The sequence below is a fragment of the Zalophus californianus genome, chromosome 5, assembly GCF_009762305.2.
Source record: "Zalophus californianus isolate mZalCal1 chromosome 5, mZalCal1.pri.v2, whole genome shotgun sequence".
Lineage (NCBI taxonomy): Eukaryota > Metazoa > Chordata > Mammalia > Carnivora > Otariidae > Zalophus > Zalophus californianus.
The window spans coordinates 84,490,231-84,504,109 of NC_045599.1; the positions used below are offsets into that span (position 1 = coordinate 84,490,231).

Genomic DNA, 13,879 nt, shown 5'->3' on the forward strand with positions numbered 1-13,879 from the left:
AATTTCTCAAAATTAAAAAAAAATACAAGACCCCAAAATTTGATCACATTGCACATTTGCTGAAATCCCATGCTATAATCCCCATTACCTAGAAACATACAAATTCCTTAGCATGACACTCAAAGGTCTTATCCTGATCCCAACCTTCCTTTACAGACCCAAATATGAACACTTCCCCCTGCCCTGCCTATAAAACTAATCTTACTTTAACACCTACAACATATTAAACATTTCACATATTTTCCCCCAGTGCCTTGTTAGTAGTTTCCCACAATTGCAATCACCCGAAAAAATGTTCACCTGCACCATAATCATCACAACACTATATATCGTTCAAAACCCATTTCAAATGTCACCTACTATTTACAAGATTTCCAGATTCTTCTCTTATCTCTTATATAAGTAACTACTTTTGTAATTGGTATTTCCATAGCACTTTCTAACTAGACAGGGATCTCCTCCCTTTAGCAGTATAACTTAATTTCTCAACACTTCTCACAGAGCCTGGCACATGTCAGGTATTCAGATACTAAATGAACTGAATGAACATCTGAAACAACATTAAGGAACAGAGTAGAAAAGTTATCAGTTCATTGATTCATTCAAATTTCTTTTAAATCTGGACAAAAATGAAATGGTATTTAGCTTCTGAATACAAATTTCACAAAAAAATATAAAATACTATGCTTTTACAAAGTAAAATGCAATTCTACTATTAAAGTTAATTATGTTCATATTCATATAGGATTAAGATGAATATTAAACGCCATCTTTAAAACAGTTTTCCTTTGATAATTTTACTAATTTTCCTGGAAAAGATTTCAATATGTCTCCATTGGTACGTCCCCTGAAATCAGTTATCATCCTAGCAAAAAGATCTGCTTCTTTTCTACGCATGCTAATAATTAACTTCTTCCTTTGATGTCTCAGAGCACCTGTCAGTAAGTGTTTTAAAGGGGGATAATGTCTTTTGGAAATTACTGCATGGTTAAAAGGCAAATAGATTAGCTCCATCTGTGATTTCCATGAAAGGGCTTGAGGACAGAAATTTGGGTATCTAACAGATCTGGGTTACAATCTTGACTTTGACACTTACTTGTTGTTACTTAACCTCTCTAGGTCTCAATTTCCTCATCTGTAAAATAGAATAAAAACAGACTGCCTCATATGATGGTTCTGAGGAATAATTATGTAAAACTGCATACTGCCTGACACATTATACTCAAAAAGTAATTATTAAATATTTTTAAATATCAACAAATGACAGCAAAATCCTGAAATGTAGCATTCAATAATTAAAGTTCGGTATCTTTAGGTCACCTTCTTTAGAGTGCCACATTCATGCACCAGTGTTTACTGGAAACTACCACTCTGGACGTAAGTAAATGCCTAATCCATTAAGAGAGGAAAGGGCGGTGTCTGGGTGGCTCAGCTGGTTAAGCATCCAACTCTTGATTTCAGCTCAGGTCATGATCTCGGGGGTGTGAGATCGAGCCCCACATCAGGCTCCACACTGGGAGCATAGAGCCTGCTTAAGATTCTCTCTCTTCTCCTTGCCCTTCCCCACCCCCACTTCTCTCCCTCTTTAAAAAAGAAAAAAAAAAAGAGGGTAAGGGATAATGAAGGCAAATATCTATCCTAGGAGATTCGGAAGTTGAAATGAGTATTTAGAAAAGGGAATCCCTCACAAATGAAAATTAAAATTTAAGTCTGGGATTATAAGTAAATTCACTACACAAGGAGTGTTTGAGAAATAAGATATAAGAAATGCAGTGGGGGAATTGATGGGAAGAGGGGGACTAAATCCCTTAATATATTAATTCTAAGTTGAAAAGCAAAAGAGTCAGGAAACACAAGCCTTAATATAATGTTGAATTAGCTACTGCTATTTAAATTCTGATGTAAATGTTTACCTTACATACCAGTTGATGACAATAACATGGCTACCAGTGTATTTACTTAGCTGTTGCAACAACCTCAAATCACACCAAGCAGCAAAGAGGAATGAAACTGAATAGCTAAAGGGTGAAATCAGAATACGGTAGGTAATATTAGGCAGTGACAGCCCAATTCAAATTGGTAGACTCCAGAAAGTAAACTCTGGAAGGAAGAGGAAGTAAAGTAACCTTTATTGACGACTTCCTATTTTGGAGACCATAGAACACATTTGGTACTTTACCCTAAATCTCATTTAGTCTGGTGCTCATAAGAACATGTTTGAGGTAGCATTATATCCTTTCTGCAAACAAGGAAATGAAAGCACAAAAATTAAGATAACTAACCCAAGTCACCTGAGTATGAAACATTAGGATCAAGGTATGAACTGGATTTAGTTCAACTCAAACAGGACGTTTGCCTCAATCACCCCTCAAAATGCTTATTACAGCCTATAGGGAGGCCTAAAGAGGTGAATTCATACATGCAAACCTCCAAAAACATAATAAAATGAGAAAGAATAAAAAACATCATAAAAAATGTCATGGCAACAGCCAAAGAACTCTATGAGATGTCATGTAATTATAAAACTAATAAAGTAACAATTCATCAGGAGATTGAAAAAAGAGGGACGCCTGAGTGGCTCAGTAGGTTAAGCGTCTGCCTTCGGCTCAGGTCATGATCCCAGGAACCTGGGATCGAGTCCTGCATCAGGCTCCTTGCTAGGCACAGAACCTGCTTCTCCCTCTGCCTGCCGGCTCCCCCTGCTTGTGCTCTTTCTCTCTCCCTCTCTCTCTGTCAAATAAATAAAATATTTACAAAAAAAAAAAAGAAAAGATCACAATTAACTTTTAGGACATCAAGTTTTAACCAAGAAACATTTATCACTTCCCTAAAACTTTCTAAAACCTATTAAAAATACATTATGTGTACTAGCATACACATAATACATTACTACTTTCTTGGTAATTCAGAAACTTATACTAGTTCACAACCCAACTCTATAGAGTAGAAGGTGTTAAAAAAAAAAAGACTTAATACAGATCTAAGTAAAATATACTGACCCACACAGAAGCTATTTTTTAAATAAATTATAAAATCCTAGTACTTTAAAATGTCAGGTTGTATAATAATTGACAGATAATCCATCTGATCCCATCACAACTGAATAAGAAGATGCCCAAAGAGCTTCTCTGTCCAAATTTTAGTAAAAAAGCAGAATCTGGAGCAAGAAAAGAAGCAAAGAGAATATACTTAAAGAGATATCCAGATCATCAATAACTGTACACACAAAAATATGACTTAAAAATAACTTTGTAGCCAATACTACACAAAGTGATATAAAAGCTATCACCAGAAGAAGGGAGTTAGTTGTATACAAGATGCTAGAAGCTCATCATAGTTGCATTCTTTAAATCTAAAGTCTATACAACAGATTTATAGCAAATACAAAATACATCATATAGGAGCATGGAACTTGTCTCACTCGAAAATCACTGAAACAGAAATCCATTTTCTGTTGAGGAAGATTTTACATGTAAGCTCTCAATTCTTTACCTCACCATAACTCACTGAGTCTTAAAATGTGAAGTCACTGTCCTCACTTTCCACCTGAATAAAACTTCTCCCTCTAACAAACACAGGAATCCTTCCCCTAAAGTTTATCTTACTTAAATCAGTGCCACAAGTAAGAATGTTCAAATAGCTTTCTATTTTGTGTAAAATAGCAAGTTTATCTTGTAACATTCTAGATGCAACTAATATTTCAAAATTTTTAAAGAAATTTTCCTATTAAAACCATCTAAAGGACAAAAATTAAAAATAAACCATAATACCTGCAAAAACTATGTACAAGCATTATATCTTTATAGTTAGATCAAGGACACAAAAGCTATGTCACTGAAATATACAAAGACAATGCTGCCATCTAAAGGCCAAGACAGAATAGGAAAAATACATATACTCAAATACTGCCAATATTTAAAAACAGTCAATTTGATACACTTTTAAAGAAACACTATGCTATTATTATTTTTAGACTATACAACCAAGCTCTAAAACTCTTGAGAAGATACAATATAATAAGAGAATTAGCAAAATAATTTCATTAATGATCGATATCTGTACAGGTCAAATTCTGTTGGCATCCTTCCAGACACAGCATTCTCCTAAATTATCTCTGTTGGTTGTTAACTTAAAAAATCTTTCCTATTTAGTGATGTTTAGTGATATTTCCTGCCTATTATTACATATGCAGTATAATTTTATAAATATATAAAAGTATATAAATATTATTTGCCTTTAACCAGACTATTATTTCTATTTACCCCATATAAAACATTTATTAAAGGACTAATAATAGTTCTCAGAATGAAAATAACTGAACTACTTAAAATTACAGCTTTGTAAGAATTCAAATATTTCTCATTATTTCATAAATTCTAAAATTACAGAGCAAAGCTCATATGGGAGGGTAGTTAATAATTCAATTGCTCAGTGCAAAGACCTCAAATGATTCTGAGTTCCCCTTTCTAGAACCTTAAATTGAAGGAACTTTATTGAACTGAACTTTAAGATTTAAAACTACTTCAAATTTCCAATGAAATCAAACGTTTACTGAGTAATACTACACACGAAACTGATTCCCTTAGCATTTAAGTATATAACATCTTTTTAATGGACCACAATATTAGGGAAAAACAAATGTGAACATAAGTAGAACCTTCAGAACATATACAGTTAATTCCTTTGGGAAACGACTAAAAATTTTCATGTGTTAAGAAAAATGTTTCTCTGTGTTTACTCAAAAAGGAAACAAATACTAACTACTCAACAAATATTCCCATTATGTGAAGAATATAAAAATTTTAAGTTGGGTTTACCGTCCTTCAATTTATCTTGAGTATAAAGTGGAAACCAAAGATGACAAATACAGACAGAATGTCACAAAAATTACTAGTTTTTTAGTGCCTACGGGCTAGAGTTTATATTATACAATTTAAGGACACTGTCATTTAATTCTCAGAGCTACACCCTTCAAAAACACAAGTATTAATAATCCTGCCTGCAGAGGAGGTTCACAGAGCTTAAGTAACTTCCCCAAAATCACAATACAAGTGAGTGAATACCAGGTTTAAAAAATTCACTCTCTCTGACCCAGAAGAGTAAATTATTCATTCTGCAAGATCATGCTGTTTTAGAAGAAATTGTTAAATTTGTATTAAATGTAAAGAATTTTTACTATATAATTTCAGAAGAAAATATAATTCTACTGGCAAATATAATTCTATAGCGTAACAAAAGCATTTGCTTTTAATTCATAGTGCTTTGATTTTTCTAACTGGAATCTTCTTCTAAAGTAGCATTATTGGGACACCTGGGTGGCTCAGTTGTTAAGCATCTGCCTTCGGCTCAGATCATGATCCCAGGGTCCTGGGATCGAGCCCCACATCGGGCTCCCTGCTCAGCGGGAAGCCTGCTTCTTCCTCTTCCCCTTCCCCCGCTTGTGCTCTCTCTCAAAAATAAATAAATAAATAAAAATTTAAAAAAATAATAAAGTAGTATTATCTCAGGGCGCCTGGGTGACTCAGTCAGTTAAGTGTCAGACCCTTGATTTTTGGCTCCGGTCATGATCTCAGGGTTGAGAGATCGAGCTCCGTGGCCAGTTCCATGCTGAGTATGGAGCCTGCTTAAGATTCTCTCCCTCCCTCTCCTTCTGCCCCTCTGCCCCAATAAATAAATAAATAAATAAATAAATAAATAGTAGCATTATCTCATTTGAAGTGCTGACACTTCTAGAGACCTTTCAAAACTTACATTAATTTATGAGATATGTTTATCAAATTTTGTAAACTAATTCCAAGGGGCAACAAAAAGATCGCTTTATTTGGGAAATACAATTAAATAGCAGGTCTCCTTCGTAAATATGCACCACCACCTTGCCTACATTTTAAAGTATACTTTTTCTCAACATTAAAAAAATCTACTAGTGCCTCCCTAATGACAACTTTTTCTGTTAACTTATACTATGTACCTATCATCAAAATTTAAAAGATTTGGAGTGTTACTCAACCATTACAAAGATTGAAGCTCTGATACATGCTCCTACATGAATGAACATTGAAAACATTGCTAAGTGGGCGCCTGGGTGGCTCAGTTGGTTAAGCGACTGCCTTTGGCTCAGGTCATGATCCTGGAGTCCCGGGATCGAGTCCCACATCAGGCTCCCTGCTCAGCGGGGAGTCTGCTTCTCCCTCTGACCCTCTTCCCTCTCGTGCTCTCTGGCTCTCATTCTCTCTCTCTAATAAATAAATAAAATCTAAAAAAAAAAAACATTGCTAAGTGAAAGAAGCCAGACACAAAATACCAAATACTATGTAATTCCATTTGTATGAAATGCCTAGAACAGGCAAATCCATAGAGACAGAAAGTAGATTACCAGGTGCCAGGAGCTGGAGGAAGCCGGGGAATGGAGAGTGACAACTAATGAGCACAGAGTTCCTTTGGGGATAATGAACCTGTTCTAGAATTAGTGATGATGATTGCACAACTTTGTGAATATACTAAAAACCAATGAGTTGTAACACTTTAAAAGGGAGAATTTTATGGTATGTGTATTATATCTCAATAAAAGAAAATTAAATGGTTTTAAATATATATCATACATTAAGTGTGAATGAGCTATATATGTATGTGCTTAGAATATAAAATCTATATAACTACCAAGATTATCTGCCTCAGTTTACTAAATCCCATTTTTCACCATACTAAGTGAAAGGCTCTATTTCACATGTGTACATCTTCCTTAAAAGTAAAAAATTCTAAAAAAAAAAAAAAGTAAAAAATTCTACCTAGAAGTATTATAATCCCTAGGGAATCAGAAGGAACAACAACCACATACTTATATTTAGCAACTAAATATACTTTTTTCCAATTTACCTGAGTTAGTTCAGTATCAGAACTTAAGACAAAAACATATTAGCATATGCTAATGAGGAATTTTTAACACGCAATACCACATAAAAGCACCTACAGAGTTACAGGATCAATTTATAAAATCATTGTTTTGAGAGGATTCTTCCTTTAAGTAGTATTTGCCTCTGAACCACCAAAATAAGAAGATAAAAATTTGTAAGCTAAGTTATAAGGAAATCAAAGGTTAGAAACAAAATAAAAAACACAAGGATGATAACAAGTACTTACTAATTTGTTTTCCTGCATGTATATTCTTTGTAATTTCAGACACCCCTTAGCTATGACGATCATGCCTTCATCTGAGATCTTGTAACACTGGCCGAAATGTATATCTTTGAGTTCTCTGCACTTTGAGCCCAGCTGTAAACAAAGAGATTTGACTGAATGCTCAGAAAATAACAAAGATAACATATTCCTAGTGGGATTTCCATATAATTTTTTAAAATAGCCATACCAAAGTTAAATATAAACTCCTTTTAAAATAAAACAGAATGTAGGCAATCTATAAAACAGTATTCTGTAAGCCTTATCATCTTCTAATTACTTCCTTGCTTCATGAAACTACCTCATACTATATACCTACCCAAGGTGCCTAGATTCCTTAACATTTACCTCAAATTAACATTTTTATTTCTCTTGAATCAGTTATATTGTTACACTAGTGGGGCTCAGTTCCAAGGAATAAAACAAAGGTCCAAGTGAGACAAAGTCTAATGAGTGAAAGAATATTTAATTCATTAGACTCTACTTCTACTTCTGATTACCCCAATAATTTCTCTCCATCAGCTCACCTACTGTGAAAGAGAAAAAAGTCTGAATATGCTATAGATATTTTAGAGTACTTACAAAGGCAGTGCATAAACTGAAAACAAAAGGACTAATGATTTCCTGATTGAAATCCCAAATGTACCTTAAATAGTTACTGAACAGGTAAAATGTTCCCATTAAAACCATTAAGTATCATAAAGAACAAATTACATACATTTCTTTTCAAAAGCTACAGGAGAGATTAGATGATCAAAGCAAACTATAAATGAATGCTGTTTTATGAGTATTACATATGAATAGAGTCATTTTAGAGAGAAAATAAACTTATGGGGCGCCTGGGTGGCTCAGTCGTTAAGCATCTGCCTTCAGCTCAGGCATAGTCCCAGGGTCCTGGGATTGAGCCCCACATTGGGCTCCTGCTTGGCAGGAGGCCTGCTTCTCCCTCTCCCACTCCCCCTGCTTGTGTTCCCTATGTCTCTGTCAAATAAATAAACAAAATCTTAAAAAGCAAATAAAAAATTTATTTAGAAAAAGCCTACTATCAAATATTATCTAAAAAAATTACATTAAATAATAAAACTCAGTGTCAGCAAGGATTCAAAGTGTGCAATATACCACTGGTAAGAGTGTAAATTAATACTAAAAACTTCCTGGAGGGCTACTCAGCATAAATAAAAAAATATGACTCAGCTTTACCAAAAAATTAACTACAGAGGGATAGATAAATGGATAGATTATGTGATAAAGGAAGCATACTAAAATGTTAATTATAGGGTAGGAGGATGGGTTAAATGGTGAGGGGGTTTAAGGAGTGCACTTGTCATGATGAGCACAGGGAGATGTATGGAACTGCTGAATTACTATATTGTACACCTAAAACTAACATAATGCTGTATGTTAACTGCAATTAAAATAAAAACTTAAAAGAAATACAAAAAAGATGTTAATTATACAATCTAGGTAGTGGATATATAGGTGTTCACTGTAAAATTCTTTCAAATTTTCCATACATATAAATTTTTTAATAATAAACTGTTGGAATTAAATAAAAGTATTTGGCTAAGATTTAGTTATAAGAAATTAGCAAAAGGGATTTTTTTAATAGTAAAGTATAGAAAACAACCTAAAGATACAAATTACAGTGTTTTCAGAAAACTGATTATACAGCCATTAAAAATGAAGTACACACTTGACAAAAATGAAAATTTTACACAACTTTTTATAATATAATCCAATTTTTGTTAACAAATTAAGCATAAATATATATATGTGCATATGTGTATAGAAAGGAGACTGAAATTACACCAAGGTGATAACAGTGTTTTCTGATTAGTGCAATAATGCATGTTTTTTTTTCTGCCTATCAATCTTCTCACGTCTTTTTAAAAATTAATGTTACTTTAATGATTAAAGAAAACTTTCAAGTTCTGGTTTCAAGTAAAGCAAAGATATGTGAATTCGTTATTTTTCCAGGAGCACTCACTATGTTATTTTCATCTAGGTCACACTATAACCAACTACATATTCCACTAGAAATGTAAACTCCATGAAGACAGAAGTTTGCCTAATAACTAACTATCCCTGCAGCCCAGTGTCTCATGCTTAACTTAGCTGATACTCAGTAAATATTTATTGAATGAATGAAAAGGCTAATCCTGGTTATGTGACGTAAAGAGGCCTCTTTGAGAAAAATGGACGAATGTGGGAAACCATGATTATGGTCTCATATACCACCATGTTCCAGTTAATTCAGGAATTCTAAATTGGGTCCACAGATAGACTTCACGGATTCCAGGAAAGCAGACTGAGAAAAAGGAGTACATTTTAATTTTCATACTATCCTCTACATGAACTCTAGCCTTTGCTTCACTTATTAATGTAAACAAAAAAATCACAGTATTTTAGCAGTACATATGACTTTGTGTACTGTAATATTACTGCTGTTGCAGATATCATGGAATACCATTTTTGTTCATCAGTGTTCATTATATTCATTAGATCCACTACCAGATCTTATAATGCATAAAAGCACATATATTTCAAGAACAAATGTACAATGGCACATTACTTACACCTAAAAAGGCTGACTCCAAAGCCAACAGTGGGGAAAATGTAAAAGCAACTTGATAATCATAACAAAATTCCTCATGGGCTCACACACATCTGTCACTGAGGATGCAGTTGGCATTAAAAACGCCAGGATTCTTTAAAGTCTATTTAAAGAGTAGTTAACCATCAGATCACCTCCCCATCACTGCAAAGTCCACTCTCCCACAAAGCAAAAAGACGAGTTCACTGCGGTCAGTAAAACACAGGGTTTTTGGACTGGGGTACACCATGCATAGCTGACAGCAAAAGCATACTGCTAAAAACGTGGGGATGATGTGAAAGTTTATAAGGTGAAAATGAAGAAATTCAAATAAATAATTCTATAAAATGTTCCAGGATGAAATGGTATGGACTGAAAGGGCTCACTTACATGTCCAGCACAAATGACAAAAACAGACCCATGGCACGGCAAATCAACACAAAATGTCAGAATTAAAGAGTACAAAAAAAGATTCTACAGACTTCCAGAAACAAACAGATTGCATACAAAGGATTTGGATTTTAGGCTTCAAACTTCTTAAAGACAGCACTGAGAGAAGGTAACAGAGCAATGACATCAAATTCTGAAGGAAAAGCACTTCAAACCTAGGATCCTATACTCAGGATTCAGACTATGAACTAAGTGTGAGGACAGAACAGAAACGTTTTCAGACATGCAAGTTCTCAAAGGATTTACCTCCCATATATTCTTTATCAGGAAGCTACTAGAATCTGTGCTCTACAAAACAAAAGAGTACACCAAGAGAAAGAACATATGACATCTAATAGGATATCTAATACAACTACAAGATCAGGAAAACCTTAAAGAAAATGGTAAAGGTTAAGATACTCAGATGATCATTAATGCAAGACACTTGTATGCAAAAAGTCCAAAATGGTGCCTTCAGACTATCCCCAGAAAATCTGCTATAAGAAGATATATTTGACTAAGTATCTACATATCGATATACTAATGCAACTGTGGAAAAACTTTTAGCTCCATTTGTGTTAAGACCATTAAAAATAAGTAAACTAAAGGGGACAAAAAGACATTTATTAATTGCAATAATAACAAAATTCCATAGAGAAAAAAAGGTAGGTACATAATTATAAAGTACAAATACCAAATACTTATTTAATCAAAATTATAAAATAATTATTTGGGAAGATAAGAAAATAGGATCCTAGACAAGGAAGGGTAAATAAGCTAAATTCTCATCTTCCATAGTAAGGAATCAGCCGAGATAGTCTAAAATACATAAATCAAGAAAATACAGATGGGCTTGGAAGGGAATTGCTTCCTTCTGAAGAAAGTCCAATTTGTCTAATTCCTTGTCTCTCCACTGATTAGTTTGTGTTTAATGAACTGGACATGTTCAGCTCATCTCTATCCTTCTTCCCCTGGAAACAAACTGCCCATGGCAAATGAGCATCTCTACTACATTTGCGGGCCACTCTGCTGGTCTGGCCTAGGTGATGATGAGTGGGTCTGCTGGCCAAACTCTGGAGTTAACAAGCCCATTTAACTCTATTTCTAAGCAGTATTCTCCAATCTAGCCTTTCTGAGTAATAAAGTTGATTTGATATTTTTCTTCTATCTCTATTCCTTTCTCCTTTTAATTTGTTCAGATCCTAGGAAGTTAAGAGGCCTCAACACTAAGAGCCCCAACCAGGATCACTGAAATATACAACAGAAACTACACAGAAGGAGTGAATGAGGGGTGCCTGGGTGGCTCAGTCAGTTAAGCGACTGCCTTCGGCTCAGGTCATACTCTCAGGGTCCTGGGATCAAGCCCCACATCGGGCTCCCTGCTCAGCAGGGAGTCTGCTTCTCCCTTTGCCCCTCCCCCCCCGCTCATGTGCTCAAGCTCTCTCTTAAATAAATAAAACCTCAAAAAAAAAAAAAGGAGTGAATAAGGTATCTAGTAGGATCTTAGACATTAGCTTGTGTAGACAGGTTGTCAGAGTCTCATGTTAACACATGTAAGTCACTGCTGCAGCCTACAAGAACGTTTTAAGCTCATTACCTGGCATTTTGATCTTAAGTGTCTTTGATGGACTTATACACAAACAAGTGACTTTCCATATAAGGGTAGCCATACACAAATAAGAACGATGTGGATGGCTTCAACAGACATTAGCAGTAGGAGAGCCCCAGAAACTTATCAGAAAAGAGTGTCTCAGGGAATAATTACTGTCATTTACTCTCACTGCAGAAACTGATGTTCTATTCTAGACATCATCACTGGGCATGAGAGACAAGACTGCATTTCCATGAGTGCCTATCTGAACTAATCACATTACCCCAACTATAAATGTCCTAGGGTTCCAACTATTGGAACAACATTGGAGAATCAATCATTTTATCCAGTATATTCCCCAGTTTTGCTAATGTTGTTCAGATCTCTCAATGCTGCAACTGTCTTGTCCATTGTCCATAGGGAAACATTCAGAGGGCATCAACCAAGGCTTATATGCATATCCCTGTGAGCATGCCCAATCAGTCTTCTACCTAAAAATCATAGAAGGGGTATATAACTCTTCTAGGTATGGAATTCTCTATTCAGAAAGACTGTGCTAGAGACATTGAAGCTCTGGCCCTACCAAGATGGAGAGTCCTGGCTACCAGATGAGGTACCAAAAAAGTGGTACTATGGAGTAAGAACCAAGCTCCAGTATAAGACCTATTCAAGATTATTCAAGTTAAAGACCTTGGACTTTACACAAATATACCATATGAAAGCATAAAACTGAGTATAAACAAGATCAAGATCATCATACAATAATAGTAATGCCTTTAAAAAAAAAAAAAACAACCTGCAGTTTCCAGTCTAGCATGTGAGGAACTTAGAAGTCACCAATCCATACTAACAACAAGTAAAAAGCTTAACAAACTGAAAAATCAACAACTATTCTTAGAGAAGTGAGGTTACAAAGAAAACCTCTGTCCCCGAAATTAGAGGGACAAAAAGGTGGACACAAAAAAACAACTTACCAGAGCAGAAACCCACTAGAAGAAACCCCGCAGGAACCAGTGCCAAGATAGAAAACCCTAAATTATAATCCATCTCCTTCTGTATCAAGTAAATAGTTCACCCTCATTAATTCTTATCCCAGCAAAAATCAGTACCTAAAGGATCTACAAACACCTCAAAATTATCTCCATATTACTTTCTACCTTACCAAAGAACACTCTGAAATGTTAACTACTCATCATCAGATAAAAATATCTTATCTGGTTGATATTGACTAGATGAATATCACCACTTACCTTGGTTGGGTACTGGGAAACTGCTGCTTGTGGGCCCTTCCAGGTAATGGAGATTATCAACCTTGTGGAATTTTAGCTCCAACCACACCTCTCCATTCTCACCCAGCCTGCCTTTCATTGCTACTTGTATCTGGCATTCATACCAGGTACAGTCCTAACTCTCACTCTTCATCCAAGTAAATGGTCTTATGGGCCTAAGACACAGAACCCAAGTATATCATTTAAGAAGTTCTGAATTTTTACCAACATCAGTTCAGTATCTGGGTACCTAGAAAAGGTAAAAGTCAGATGAATAGTGATAGAAGACCCCTCTGTAACTCAGGAAGAAATATAATGTGTCAAAGGCACCCACAGTCAACCCTGAAGGAAAGTGTTTAATGAAAAGGGTGCCGGTGGTCACTCCATCACTTAAAAGAATCCACTCCATCCACCCATTAAGCCATAGTTCATTTTCACATGTGACAGCAATCAGAACTACAAATGAACTGAAGTAAATAAATAGAAAATGGATTGTTCTTGATTCATTCTCTTCTTCTTTATAATAATCATTCAAGATTATTCACAAATTTGCTCAAACACATCCAAAGCTTTTTTTCAAATTTTTCTATAAAATGTTCGGAGATGATTTTCCCAGCCATTTCAAATTTTAATTAAAATACTGCACACTACCCTTGAGAATTTATAAAAGAGAATCTGTTTTAAGAAGCCATCTGTGGGGTGCCTGGGTGGCTCAGTCAGTTAAGCAGCCAACTCTTGGTTTCGGCTCAGGTCATGATCTCAGGGTTGTGAGATCAAGCCCCACACAGAGCTCCATGCTCAGTGGGGAGACTGCTTGAGATTCCC

General features: G+C 35.1%; 1 protein-coding gene across 2 annotated transcripts in view; it reads right to left on the reverse strand.

Moving 5' to 3' along the window:
* The window catches only part of FBXL17 (F-box and leucine rich repeat protein 17), a 504,150-nt gene that overhangs the window by 455,677 nt on the left and 34,594 nt on the right, over window positions 1-13,879 (reverse strand). For both annotated transcript variants that reach the window (XM_027606064.2, XM_027606063.2), the window contains one exon: window positions 7,138-7,269. In XM_027606064.2, coding sequence (XP_027461865.1) covers window positions 7,138-7,269 — 132 coding nt within the window. The remainder of the gene's footprint in view (window positions 1-7,137; window positions 7,270-13,879) is intronic.